Source organism: Staurois parvus, unplaced genomic scaffold (genome assembly GCF_062004578.1).
Source record: "Staurois parvus isolate SC_StPar_1 unplaced genomic scaffold, SC_StPar_1.0 ptg000522l, whole genome shotgun sequence".
NCBI classification, from domain to species: Eukaryota; Metazoa; Chordata; class Amphibia; order Anura; family Ranidae; genus Staurois; species Staurois parvus.
This window is the reverse complement of record NW_028318318.1, coordinates 508,978-524,170: the sequence shown is the minus strand read 5'-3', so window position 1 is coordinate 524,170 and position 15,193 is coordinate 508,978. Positions and strand designations below refer to the sequence as shown.

Below are 15,193 nucleotides of genomic sequence, written 5' to 3'. Positions count from 1 at the left end.
AAAAAAATGTATGGGAGTGCACGTGCAATTTAGTCTGCATTTCTGTCGCATTCAGTAAAGCAACACAGCATATTAAACATTGGAACAGATAAAAAACAGTGCACATATATATAAAACACAAAAGGCAATAAATAAAAATAAAATGTTACCGTCTACAGTTACCTTCAATATTTCCTTGTGATGAACTGGTCTTTGGTTGATGAAAATAAAGCTCCTTTCTGAACTTGAAGAACTAGTCACACTGCTGTCTGCTTCTCGCTTTGGAAGGAACCCATGAATTCTGATCTGTTAATATAATAAAAGATATATATTTTGCTCTAGGGGTAGCCACACACATTCCATTTCTCACCTATCTGGTGGCCCAATGTAATGAGCAGGTGAGTTAAGAGTACAACCTACCTAGGGGGACAACATTTCCAACTTGATACAAAGGGCTTATTTAGAGCTCTCTCACACGAACGTTCAGATCAGGTCCACCTGCCCGTTTGGCAGGCGGACCCGATTGGAACGTCCATTCTCCTCTATGGAACGGTGGGTGTAAATGGGCATGTGTCCGTTTACACCTGCCAACATCCAATCCGATCCACCAAAAAGGGACAGATGGGGATTCAATTCCCATTTTCTCCGTCGGATCGGATGAAAACGGACAGGCGGTCTGTATTCATCCGAACGCCCATTGAGGAGAGCGAGCAGCTCTGTGTCTATTCTGCAGCAGCGGAGGGGACACAGAGGTGTCATCCGCTTGCTCAGCGGGGATCAGCAGAGCGATCCCCCACTGAGCAAGCAGATGCGCTAAACAGGTACGTCCCGTGTGAAAGAGCCCCGAAGCTTTATCTATTTACAAAATGGAAGCAGGTGCTTAACACTTTTAAATCTACAGATGCAAGGCTTGCGTCAGTAGCAGCAGGGGATTTAAACATCTGGCTGCTACAGCCGGAACACTTCCTGCAGTGAAAGGGTTAATCATGAATGCGCTGTTTCAGCTCATAGGTCTATTTACACATTGCAGCCAGCTCAAGCAAATGTCCCTATTTTCAGCCAAATATGTACTATGACTATATCTATGTGAAAAACATATCTAAAATCAAAATATTATATGCTGCAGCTTACCAGTCCTCTTTTCCTTTATTTCTAACTTAAGCATGTGTACCTCTGTTCATCCTTATTACATTGTGGAATGATGGAAACAAGATAAAGTTCTTTGCTCTATTTTTAACCATTTGTTAAGCACATTTATCCACCTTGATCACCCGAGATGTTAACCCTTTTCCAGCCTGTGTCATTAGTACAGTGACAATCACTGTATCAATGTCACTGGTGATGTCAGTAGCTGTTAGTCAGTTCCCACCTAGTGTCAATGTCAGATTGCCCACCAAAATATCACAATCCCACTATATGTTGCTGATCACCACTCTTAGTAGCATAAAAATAAATAACTAAATAAATATTCCAGTATATATACACCATAGTTTGTAAAAAATTTAAATTTTTTATTGAATGTTTTATAGCAGAAAGTAAAAATATACTTTTTTTTTTTACAGAATTTTAATTTTTTTCAAGTACCACCGAAAGAAAGCGATTTGTGTGAAAAAAATTATATAAATTTAGTTTGGGTAGTGTTACATGACAGCGCAATTACCAGTCAAAGTAGCGCAGTGCTAAATAGAAAAACTGGCCTGGTCATGAAGGGGGTAAAACCTTCCGGAGCTGAAGTGGTTAGGCTCACACAAAGGGACAACACTTATTTTCTGTAATTACTAAAAAAAATTTCTTATCTTGAAAAATGAAAACAAATGCAGCCACCACATCTAAGAACTGGTAAACTGCAATATATTAAAATTTGTTTTAGGGTTTAAATTTGTTTAATTTATGTGTTACAGTTTTGCTTTACTATGTGCATCATATCAATGTGCAACAGTCCGATTAACATATTCAGCTATATGTGTTCTGTATGCTTCATTCATTCTTTTTGTATTGTTTTCAAATTTGGTGAAAACCTTGGGAGATTGATAAACAATTGCTGGGTGCCAGTACTAAAAGGTATTTATACACAAGTGTGGAAAGGGTAAGTAGGTTGTGACCATGTGACAGTCTTTCAGCTTGCAATGGGGTAATTAAAAGGACAACCTTTTGGACAGTTGGAATATAGATGCTACAGGGACAGTTTACGTGTGAAGGTTGTGTAGCGCCAGGTAGAAAAGGCAAAGAAGCAATTTTTACACCAGTTTTCTAAGCACTGATTGGCAACTAGTTGTCCAGAAAGACACTCACCTCTATTTTAGTTTGGAATGAGCAGAAACATACAGTATATGTAGGCAAGACAATATACAGATCTATGGCAACAGGAAATATTGTATCAGCTACTGAATGTCCACATATACTGCCCAGTATGCTTAATACAGGGTTCAGTGAGCGTGATATGCAGTTGCAAGTTCTGTTCTGCTCAACGTGAGGATAATGGAACTCAGATGAACAATATAAGCAACCCAAATGACCATGTACACAACATTTACATGACTATAAAATACTAACTTCTGAATTATCTTGGTGCTGGAAAGGAACCATACTGTTCATGGCGGTCATTCCCAAAACTGACATTAGTGCCATTTTGTGATTTGATACTTTGTTCTTCTGCCATATAACCACCTATAACAATAGATCATATAATTTAGAATTATGAAAAAGTGTCAGAAAAAGTGCAAAGAAGAGGCAGAAAAAAGAAGTGCATATACATACTCATAAATACCCTATTAAAATTATAAAATATTTCTGTTATCTTTATACCCCATACCTTTGCATCCACAAATTATTGAAAAAAGGAAATTATATATTCACAATCATTGAAAAGTAGGATAATATTAGAAAAAAAATATAGAAATTGCAGCAGAGGATAATCACTCTTAAGATTGTGTAAATTTGCTTTACATCTACTAGCAAGGCTTGTAAACAAAGGGGTGGATTTACTATAGCCACATAGTGCAACTGCACTTGCAAATTACTCAATCTATTTTTCCCCAGAGCTTAGTAAATGTGGTAAAGCTCTGCTAATTTCCACCAGCCAAGCACGTGCAAGCAAAAATGCTTTTTAAATATTCCTTGAACCTGAGTGAGTATTCTTTGCAAAGTGAAGTTTTACCAGATTACATTTATTAAGGAAAAGGAGTGCAACTGAACTTTAAGACTGCATTACAAGCATTTGGCTTTTGAAACGCCGGTAAAATCTACTCCTGAACGCAATTTTGCTGCGTGCAAAAAAAGACTGTAAACTCAACTGACTGTAAACGACTATGTGTACATGGACACACAGGAAAACATTAGGGAGTGTTCAGAAACTGCTGAAAAAAACGCAGAAAAGCTCCTGAACGTCAGTTTATCAGCTGCAGTGTAAATGAGCCCTAAGATGTCAGCATATAGTAATAATACACATTCACATTAAACACTTTTGGGGTTGATTTACTGAAGGCAAATCCATCCATACCAAGCCCTTCAGGTCTGGTATTGATTTTGAGGGAAACCCCATGTCAAAATTTAAAAAAAAAATGGCATAGAAGTCCTCCCCAAAATCCATACCACACCCTTATCTGAGCATGTAGCTCCGCTCCTGAACCATACCAGGTCACATGCCCTCAACAAGAGGGGGTGCTTTGGGGTAGGGGGAGCTCCCCTCCCAAAGCACCTTGTCCCCATGTAGATGGAGACAAGGGCCTCTTCCTCACAACCCTGGGCTGTGGTTGTGGGGGTCTGCGGGTGGGGGGCTCATCGGAATCTGGAAGCCCCCTTTAGCAAGGGAGTCCCCAGATCCCGCCCCCCACGTGAATGAGTATGGGGTACATGGTACCGCTACCCATTCACAAAAATAAAGCTGTAGTGTGAAAAAAGACAGAAGACATTCTGTGACAAGTCCTTTATTAAAAGAAGGAAAATAAAAGAATGTCACCCGAAGTAGATCCAACGTCAATCACGATGCCCGTCGCTCAAAAAAAAAAGGGCTCTGCTACCGATGCTGGACCCTGGCCGTCTGCCTCTGAGTTGGTTTGACAGTTCTTAAATATGGAAGGGGCGGAGCCACCCGGCGACATCACCCATGTGACCACGCCCTGTGTGACATCATCAACCAAGGCATGCTGGTCACTGACATCACACGGGGGGGCGAGGTCACATATGTGATGGTCCTGCCCCTTACATATTTAAGAACTGTCAAACCAGCTCAGAGGCAGGCGGCTGGAGGCCAGCATCGGGAGCAGAGCATTTTTTTTAATGGAGTGGTGGTGGCGGGCATTGCGATAGCCTTTTTTAGTGAATCTACTATTTTCAGTGCATTCTAGGTATTTCGGAGGGTCTCCTGAGGTTATCTTTTAAAAAAGCGTCTAAACGCAAACGTGCATAAACGCGGCACGTGAACGCAACTAAACTGACGTTTTTAACCTACGTTTTCTAGCAGCCAGTTTATTGTTTTTACCCTGACAGCCCATTATTATACTAATAATGGCTGCATTGAGTTTTTTGTACTGCTTTCAGGAAAAGTGCAAACAGCTTTTGCCTAAAACAAAATGTATTTTGTACACATGAAGTATTTACTGAAACCACAGAGCAGCCACAGATAATAGTATTATATTACTCAAATACACCTACACAGACCTAACCCATGTACCGTCACAAACTGAGGAACATGAACGATAAAGTCAAAGCAGATTTTGTGCAACATTAAATTATTAAAAAGCATTAACTTAATTATTTAGTTTGTTGTTGGTTGTTTAATATACAATATTTAACCAAAGAAAATGTAAATGTTCACTACTGCCATTTACCTCTAAAAAAAAAAAACTCATCAACATTGAGGCCAATCAGTAATATTCTTTAAAACTATTTCTTATTCCCAAATATTCGAGTCCAGTTGTAAAACACTGAGTAACCTTGCAGTAAGATAGACACTGCACTGCATTCAACCACAGTACTAAAAATTCATTAACCCGCGAACAATGAAACATACTGTAGATTTTCCTTTTGCAACAGTGCTGTAGCTTGTTCAGGAAGTTTCTATTAGGGCTCATGTACACAGGGCGTTTGAAAAACTCTTCTGACCACTGGAAACTGACTGCTAGAAAACGTAAGTTAAAAATGTCAGCTTAGCCGTGTTTACCTACCGTGTTTATGCACGTTTAGGTGTGTTTGTGTTAAGAAGTGTTTTTAAAAGATAACCTCATGAGACCCTCCCAAATGCCCAGAATGCACTGAAAAATAGTAAATAATTAACTATTTCAGACATTTTGTGAGCAATAGAGCAGAAGCAGAGAAAGCAGTAGGTTTTGAGATTACCCATCTTTTCCGGTTGTATTCACTATGGATCCCATCATGAGCATAATGCAGCACGTTCTACCATTTTTTCCTTCACACGAACTGGAACCTTGAACTGACTGCACTGGTGTACTAGGTCCATTTGAATGCATGGAAAATGCTGTGCATGCATTTTTGATGAAGAAAAAAAAGGCACTGGACAGCATATGGATATGGACCAGCCACAAAACGCTTCTAAACGCAAACGTGCATAAACGTGTTTACACGCATTTGGCATTTGAAATGCCGGTAAACTCTATTCCTGAAAGCGATTTTTGTGCTTTCAATAAAATGTCTGTAAACTCAACTGCCTGTAAACTACTGTAAACGACTATATGTACATGGACACATAGGAAAAGATAAAGAAGAGTTCAGGGGCTGCTGAAAAAAATGCTCAACTACTCCTAATCGTCAGATTAGCAGCTGCAGTGTACATGAGCCCTTAGACCGAAGCCAAAACTAAAGCAGAACTCCAGCAACAAAATATATCTAACAGTCTTACTAAAATTTCCAATGAAGTACAATTACTTTACCATTAAGATCAACAGCACAACCATTGGTCCTTTCCCTCATGCCAGGGTGTTAGGCTGAATCCTAGACTCTGACCTCTCCTTTGGGCCCCACATCCAATCAATGGCTAAATCCTGCCGCCTCAACCTCCGGAACATTTCCAAAATCCACCCCTTTCTGACCAATGACACCACAAAACAACTTATCCATGCCTTGGTTTTATCCTGCCTTGATTACTGCAACTCCCTCCTCACTGGCTTACCGTTACACAGGCTATCCCCCCTTCAGTGTATTATGAATATATACATATGTATAATGCTGCTGCTAGACTCATACACCTTACCAACCTATCAGCAACTGCTGCCCCTCTCTGCCAATCCCTTCACTGGCTTCCACTAACCCAACGTATAAAATTCAAAATACTAACCACAGCTTACAAAGCCATCCACAACTCTTCCCCTAGCTACATCGCCAACCTCATCCGCAGATACCACCCAAATCGCCCACTCTGCTCCTCCCAAGATATCTATTTCTCTAGATCCCTCATCACCTCCTCCCACGCTCGCCTCCTGGAATTCTCCAGAGCCTCTCCCATCCTCTGGAACTCCCAACCACAGTATGTTTGATCAGCCCCCACCCTGTCTGCCTTTAGGCGATCTTTGAAAACTCACTTATTCAGGGAAGCCTACCCCACCTTCACCTAAGAACTGTACTTGAATCACCTCCACCAGATCATCCCCCGCAGCTATCACCTTTTGTATCACCTCCCCCTTCCTTTAGAGTGTAAGCTCCATGAGCCGGGCCTTCATATTCCTTTTGTACTGAAATGTATTGTAATTGTACTGTCTCCCTTATATTGTAGAGCGCTGCGCAAACAGTTGGCGCTATATAAATCCTGTATAATAATAATTACCCAGTGCCTTCTTACAGTGTCATGCAACATATTAGCTGACATTTGCTCTTCTCTTATGTCATCTGAAGGCCTAAAGGGGTTAGAACATCTTCAGTGATGTTGCTGCATTGGATGGGAGCATTAAAGTGGTTGTAAAGGCTCAAGTTTTTTTTACCTTCATGTATTCTAAAAAACCTCCTGTGTGCAGCAGCCCCAGCCCCATCCCCCCCCCCCATTCCTAACACATCCTAACACTTACCTGAGCTCCAGTTCTCGGCTCCCTGAAAACTCTCCCTCCTCATTGGCTAAGACAGCCAGGGAGCCAATGAGGAGAGAGAGGGGGCGGGTCCATACAACAGCTGTGTGTGAATGGACAAGCAGAGCAGTGGCTCGGTGAGCCTGCTTGGGTGCCCCCATTGCAAGCTTGCTCTGGGGGCACTGGGCAGGAGGGGCCAGGAGTGAGAAGATCCAAGAAGAGGAGGATCGGGGCTGATCTGTGTAAAACCACTGCACAGAGCAGGTAAGTATAACACTTTTTTTTTTTTTAAACTTGCCTTTAAGCTATGCTCAGTTCCAGTCCCACTGCTCAAGATGAATTGAAGGCCTGTATGACGCAATGCTAAGGGACTGTGCTTCCCAACTAACATGATTTTTAACTGGTTGCCAACCAGCCACAGTGTTTTTACTGCGGCAGGGCGGCACCTCTGCGCACAGCGCCGCCTTTTAACGTCACTGTGCAAAACAGGTAGGAGGCGCGTGCCCACCCTACCCGTTCCGCCGATCGCGGCAGCGGGTGTCCATCACCGGGTCCCAGCCGGTCTTTACCCGCTGGGTCTCGGCGATTACCGGTAATCACTGACAGATAGCACGGCTGCAGTGTTTACACTGCAGCTCTGCTATCTGTCAGTTCAGAGCACGCTGAACCTGAGAGATGACTTTATCTCTCGGGATCAGCATGTTCCTGTGTAGTACACACCCCGCCCCCTAGTAAAACACTCCCCTCACACAGTTAACCCTTTCATTACCTAAAAAATGTTAACCCCTTCCTCCCCAGTGCCATTAGTACAGTGTTAGTGTTTTTTTTTGGCGCTGATCACTGTATTGGTGTCACTGGGGATGTCAGTGACCCCAAGTCAGTTCCCCCCCAGTGTAAAAATGTCCGTCGCAGTCCCGCCATAAGTCGCTGATCACTGTCATAAATCGCTGATCACCGCCATAAGTCGCTGATCCCCGCCATTATTAGTATAATAAAAAAAAATCCCAGTATCTTTCCAGCCATTTGTAGACGCTATAACTTTCATGTAAACCAATTAATTTACACGTATTGGGATTTTTTTTAAGCAAAGACATGTCGCAGAATACATTTTGGCAGAAATTTATGACTAAATTTGATTTTTTATTTTTTTTACTGGACATGTTTTATAGTAAGTCCAAAATATTGTTTTTTTTCTCAAAATTGTCAGCCTTTTTTTTCATAGCGCAAAAAATAGAAAAAACGCACAGGCGATCAAATACCACCGAAAGAAAGCTCAATTTGTGGGAAAAAAAAGGATGTAAATTTAATTTGGGTGCAGTGTTGCATGACCGAGTAATCGACAGTTAAAGTATTGCAGCGACGTAACACAAAAACCGCTTCTGTAACTGCTTCCTGACCGCCCTATAGCAGAAATACTACTACAGGGTGGCATGGGTGCGCAAAATCACATATATATATATATATATATACACACACACACGTGATTCGCGCTCCCGTGGTTTTCTGTTTTAGAGTCAGATTGCCCGTCAGTACACCAGTCATCACATTTAACCCCTTGATTGCCAGGAGCACGCTCATGTACAATAAACCTCCATTGCTAGTATGGTGTCTGAACGGGTCAATATCTTTGATAAGATCAGCACTATATCAGCGTTCACATTAACATAGTGTCCCCAAAAACGCAGCGTTAGCGGGATCAGCCCCGGCATCTGCCAGCACCTGCGTTTAGCCCCTACTCTTACCCCCCCTTCTCCCCCAGCAAGTGCAGTGTCAGTAGGTTACTGTCACTTGATACATTGCACACTTAACCGCAGTGTTCACAGAATCAGGCTTGATCTCTGTTAGCACTTGCCGGTAAATTTTTATGACTCTCATATGCAGCAGAGTGCCAGTACTAGTGCCGCTCTACCTTTTGGTGAACTGTCGAGTACCAGAGGTCTAGTACATCTTGGTCTTTCACATACCTCCTTGATTTTTGGAGCTGTTTTCCACGGAATATCTGTATGCGTTGATTGTGGATCAAAGCAATTTATATGCACAACAATTTATCGCCGCCAACCCAAATTCAAACCTTGCCAGACCATTTGCATGGAAACTCATTACGGTTTTCGAATTTACATTTTTTTGGGCCTAACCCTCAACATGGGCATTACTAAAAGAAATTAATTGCGGTTGTATAGGTCCGCAGACCCAATTCATCATATGCCCGTGTTCTCTGCTGCCATGGCCAGGCATAGATATGAGAGTATAGTGTGTTTTATGCATTTCAACGACAATACACTCTGTCATCCTCGCGGTAACCCTGAATTTGACCAGCTCCACAAAATTCAGCCCCTCGCAAATCACCTTAACTAAAAATTTGCAGATGTCTATACTCCCCAGCGAAACATCTGCGTTGAGGAGTCCCTCATTAATTTTTCTGACCGCCTTGCTATCAAACAATTTCTCCCCTGCAAGCGTGCCAGATATGGGGTCAAGATGTTGAAGACCTGTGAGAGGGCAACAGGCTATACTTATAAGTTTTGGATTTACGAGGGAAAAGATAGTCACGTGGGGCCCCCTGGATGCCCAGACTACATGGGGAGCAGTGGCAAGATAGTTTGGGACTTGGTGTCATCCTTTTTCCATATGGGGTACCACTTATACGTAGACAATTTATATTCAAGCGTGCCACTATTTAGACATTTGTTCAATCTTGGAACTGGCGCTTGTGGCAAAGTGTGACCTAATGTGTGCCCACCATTAGAAGTGGGTGGATGCAGGACGGTATATTCTAATGGTGGGCATACCACACACTTTTTCTGGCAGAGATTTCTTCTCATTTTTTCATTCAGTCCACGGCTGCATACAAAAAAAAAAAGAACATAGTATACATACCCAACAAAGACCAGCAACGTACTGGTACATCACTGGACATTGAATGGTTATACCAGGATGATGCCTACAGTTGCAGGCATCATCCTGGTATCGTTTTTTTCAGCCAGCGATCAGCTTTCATGTAAAAGCAATCCTAGTGGCTAATTAGCTGCAGGATTGCTTTTACAAGCAGCAGGAGATGATGCCCCCGCTGCCTTCCACGGCCTTCTCGGGCAGTCTAGTGCCATCGAGGGAATCTGAGAATGCAGCCGGTGTTTCTGCCAGCTGACCATAGAGCTGATTGGAGACCAGAGTGGTGCCAATCATCTCTATAGTCTAAGAATTCAGAAGCTACAAGCATTTCATCACTTCAGTTTCGCAGGATATAAACAGCGCCATTTGTAAATTGGGAAAGCATCTGATCACACCAATTTTGGTTTGATTAGATAATGTAAGGGCAGAGGAGATATCCAGAGTCTGATAGACCCCAGATTTCTATAAAAAGAATATATGACAATGCCCATTGAAGTTATAGGGGATATTTGCATTCCCTGTTATAGCATTAAAAGTTATCGAAAAAAAAAATGAAAGGTACAATGTAAAAATAATTAAAAAATCAAAATAACCATACTAAAAAAAAAACATAAAAAAAAAAAAATCCGCCCCTCCCATGCACGCACACCTGTGTGCACAAGCCTTGACCCTGTGTCGGATGTAAACAGCGGTTGCACCATGCATGTGAGGTAATGCTGTGAACGTCAGCTCTAGGGCAGTAATTCTAACACTAGACCTCCTCTGTAAATCTAAAATGGTAGCTTTTAAAGGCTTTTAAAGCGTTGCCTATGGGTATTAAAAATGTTTGCAATTTGTCGCCATTGCACGGGGCATGCGCAGTTTTAAAGCATGTCATGTTTGGTATCTATTTACTCGGCATACCATTATCTTTTATATTTTACCAAATAATTGGCCACATATTTTGTTTTTGTGCAATAAAAGTAAAAAAAGTTGATTTTGTTTTTAATTTGCTTTTGAAGAATCGCTGCCGAGTACTATGTGCCATAAAAAATTGTAGTACCCACCATTTTATTCACTAGAGTGTCTGCTTTAAATAAATATATAATGTTTGGGGGGTTAAATTAATTTCCTAGCAAAAAATACTCATTTTTTTTATGTGAACAAAAAGTGACAGAAAAGGCTTGGTCTTCAGGTGGTTAGAAGAGTGAGTGATATGTGTCATAAACTTCTAATGCTGGGCATAGAATGCCCCCACCCCCCAAAACGACCCCTTTTTGGAAAGTAGACACCCCAAACTATTTGCTGAGAGGCATGTTGAATCAATAGAAGAATTTATTTTTTTACCACAAGTTTTTGGAAAATGACCAAAAAAAAAATATATTCTTTTTTACACAAAATTGTCACTTAAATGATTTACTGCTCACACATGCCATGGGTATATGTGGAATTAATCCCCAAAATACATTCTGCTACTTCTCCTGAGTATGGGGGTACCAGACGTGAGAGACGTTTTGGCAGTCTAGCCAAGTACAGGACCCCAAAATGCCAGGATAGCACCTAACCCCCCCAAATGACCCTTTTTTAGAAAGTAGACACCCCAAGGAATTTGATAAAAAGCACAGTAAGTATTTTTCAGATCTCATTTGTTGCCACAAGTTTTTGGAAAATGAAGAAAAAAAACAAAAATATATTTTTTCTATTTTGTTTTATATTTCAAAACCTTGTGAGAAAAAATGAGAAAAAATGAGATCTGTTAAATACTCACCATGCCTCTTTTTAAATTCCTTGTCTACTTTCCAGAAAGGGGTCATTTGGGAAGGGGGGGGGGGGGTTTGGTGCTATCCTGGCATGTCAGGGCCTTCAAAACTGTGATAGGTAGTGAGAAAGTGTAATGAGGAAGTTACGCACCTTCAGGCTTTCAAAGTGGTCATTGGATTTCAGGCTCCTGTATGTGGCTAGGCTCCCAAAAAGTCTCACACACGTGGTATCCTCATACTCTGTAGAAGTAGCAGAATGTATCTTGGGGTGTAATTCCACATATACCCATGGCTTATGCGAGAAATAAATCATTTAAATGACAACTTTGTTTAAAAAAAAATATATGCTTTTGTCATTTTCCAGAAACTTGTGGAAAAAAAATAAATCTTTCATGGACTCAATATGCCTCTTAGCAGATAGCTTAGGGTGCCTACTTTCCGAAAAGGGGTAATTTGATTGTTTGTACTATCCTGGTATTTTAGCACCTCAAGAAATGTGATGGACAGTCAGAAAGTAAAAGCTGTGTAAATTCCATTATCTATACCAGGGGTCCTCAAACTTTTTAAACAGGGGGCCAGTTCACTGTCCCTCAGACCGTTGGAGGGTCGGACTATAGTTTTTAAAAAAAAAAAAACTATGGTCATCTCCTGTACTGTGTCCGCATTTGTTCAGAGACTGCGGACATACAACGGCGGTGGGAATACTGGGCCGGCCGCTCTATAAGACACACAGACATTTCCCCCCAAGTGTGTCTTATGGAGCAAAATAGTGTCCCATCATTGGTATCAGTGGGAGGAATAGTGCCCCATCATTGGTATCAGTGGGAGGAATAGTGTCCCATCATTGGTGTCAGTGGGAGGAATAGTACCCCGTCAGTGGGGAGAGGAATAGTGCCCCATCGTTGGTGTCAGTGGGGGGAATAGTGCCTCATTGGTATCAGTGGGAGGAATAGTGCCTCATCATTGGTATCAGTGGGAGGAATAGTGCCACATCATTGGTGTCAGTGGGAAGAATCGTGCCCCATCATTGGTGTCAGTGTGAGGAATAGTGCCCCATCATTGGTGTCAGTGGGAGGAATAGTGCCCCATCATTGGTGTCAGTGGGAGGAATAGTGCTCCATTATTGGTGTCAGTGGGAAGAATCGTGCCCCATCATTGGTGTCAGTGGGATGAATAGTGCCCCATCATTGGTATCAGTGGGAGGAATAGTGCCACATCATTGGTATCAATGGGAGGAATCGTGCCCCATCATTGGTTTCATTGGGAGGAATAGTGTCCCATCATTGGTGTCAGTGTGAGGAATAGTGTCCCATCATTAGTGTCAGTGGGAGGAATAGTGTCCCATCATTGGTGTCAGTGGGAGGAATAGTGTCCCATCATTGGTGTCAGTGGGAGGAATAGTACGTCATTGGTGCCAGTGGGGGGGGGTGGAATAGTGCCCCATCATTGGTATCAGTGGGAGGAATAGTGCCCCATCATTGATGTCAGTGGAAAGAATCGTGCCCCATCATTGGTGTCATTGGGAGGAATAGTGCCCCATCATTGGTGTCATTGGGAGGAATAGTGCCCCATCATTGGTGTCATTGGGAGGAATAGTGCCCCATCAGTGGTGTCAGTGGGAGGAATAGTGTCCCAACATTGGTGTCAGTGGGAGGAATAGTATGTCATTGGTGCCAGTGGGGGGGTTGGAATAGTGCCCCATCATTGGTGTCAGTGGGGGGAGGAATAGTTCACCATCGTTGGTGTCAGTGGGGAGAGGAATAGTGCCCCATCGTTGGTGTCAGTGGGGGGAGGAATAGTGCCTCATCGTTGGTGTCAGTGGGGGGAGGAATAGTGCCCCATCGTTGGTGTCAGTGGGGGGAGGAATAGTGCCCCATCGTTGGTGTCAGTGGGGGGGGAATAGTGCCCCATCATTGGTGTCAGTGGGGGGAGGAATAGTGCCCCATCGTTGGTGTCAGTGGGAGGAGGAATAGTGCTCCATCGTTGGTGTCAGTGGGGGGAGGAATAGTGCCCCATCATTGGTGTCAGTGAGAGTAATAGTGCCCCATCATTGGTGTCAGTGGGAGGAATAATGCCCCATCATTATTATCAGTGACACCAATGATGGGGCACTATTCCTCCCACTGACAGCAATGACACGTAACTAGCCGACCCCTGTCCCAGCAGGGTGCTGCTGCAGCCAGCATACCTGGTTGCAGCAGTACCATCTGCACGGCACACTTACCGGGCGGTCAGCTGTCCTCCTTCCTTCACTTTGGCCTCTTCCTCCCTTGATTTTTGCGGGGCCGCTCGGCTTCGCCTCCTCGCCGGTGATTGGCCGCCTGTGTGCCTTTCTTGAGCTACAGTACTGGCGCCCAATCACCGGTGAGGAGGCGGAGCCGAGCGGCAGCGCGTACGTGGAGTGAGGGAGCGGCCGGAGTGAAGGAGCTGCGCATCCTGGACTGGATTGTCGTGGGACTGGAGCCAGGTAACAGACAGCAGCCCCCTGCCCGCCCCTGTACTTAGTGTCCCCTGCCGGCGGGCTGGATGAATGTGCTCGGCAGGCCGCATGTGGCCCGCTGGCTGTAGTTTGAGGACCCCTGATTTATACCATATTTTGTAGACGATATAACTTTCACATAAAGCAATCAATATACACTTACTGGGATTTTTTTTACCAAAAACATGTAGCAGAATACATTTTGGCCTAAATTTGACGAAATTTTTGTTTTTTTGGATTTTTTTTATGACCAAAATGAGAAAATATTGTTTTTTCCCCCAATTTTTTTTTCTTCAAAAATTTTCTGGTTATAGCGACAAAAATAAAAAGTGCACAGGTGATCAAATGCCACCAAAAGAAAGCTCTATTTGTGTGAAAAAAAAGGACATAAATTTCATTTATGTTCCGTATTGCATGACCGCACAATTGTCCGTTAAACAAGCGTAGCGCTGTATAGCAAAAAAATGGCGTAAATTCCAATATCTATACCATAGTTTGTAGACGCTATAACTTTCAGACAAAGCAATCAATATACACTTATTGGGATTTTTTTTACCAAAAACATGTAGTAGAATATATTTTGGCCTAAATTTATAACTAACTTTGAGTTTACTATATATTTTTTATAGCTGAAAGTAAAAAACATTGTTTTTCTTCAAAATTTTGGGTCTTTTTCTGTTTATAGCGTGAAAAATAAAAAGCGCACAAGTGATCAAATACCACTGAAAGAAAGCTCTATTTGTATGAAAAAAAGGACGTAAATTTCGTTTGAGTGCAGCATTGCATGACAGCGCAATTATCAGTTGAATTAGTGCAGCGCCAAGTAGCAAAAAGAGGCCTGGTCAGGAGGGGGGGGGGGGGTAAATCTTCAGGAGGGCAAGTGCTTAAGGAATATAAGGAACAATGAAGAATATGAAAGAACATCCTTTTTTACATTGACACTTAAGCCACTTGCTGCCTGCCCGCTTGCAATGTACTGCGGACAGGTGGCCATTCCAAGCAACGCGACATACCTGTACGCTGCTTGAGACTTCTGAGTTCACACGTTCCCCTGTTAACCCCAGCTATCATTCGTTACAGGAGGAGTTAATCAC

General features: G+C 42.6%; 1 protein-coding gene across 8 annotated transcripts in view; it reads right to left on the bottom strand.

Moving 5' to 3' along the window:
* The window catches only part of PMS1 (PMS1 homolog 1, mismatch repair system component), a 438,300-nt gene that overhangs the window by 107,992 nt on the left and 315,115 nt on the right, over positions 1 to 15,193 (bottom strand). For all 8 annotated transcript variants that reach the window (XM_089690202.1, XM_089690198.1, XM_089690205.1 and 5 more), the window contains 2 exons: positions 2,533 to 2,646; positions 163 to 285 (listed from right to left, as the gene is read on the bottom strand). In XM_089690202.1, the coding sequence (XP_089546328.1) occupies positions 163 to 285; positions 2,533 to 2,646 (237 nt within the window). The remainder of the gene's footprint in view (positions 1 to 162; positions 286 to 2,532; positions 2,647 to 15,193) is intronic.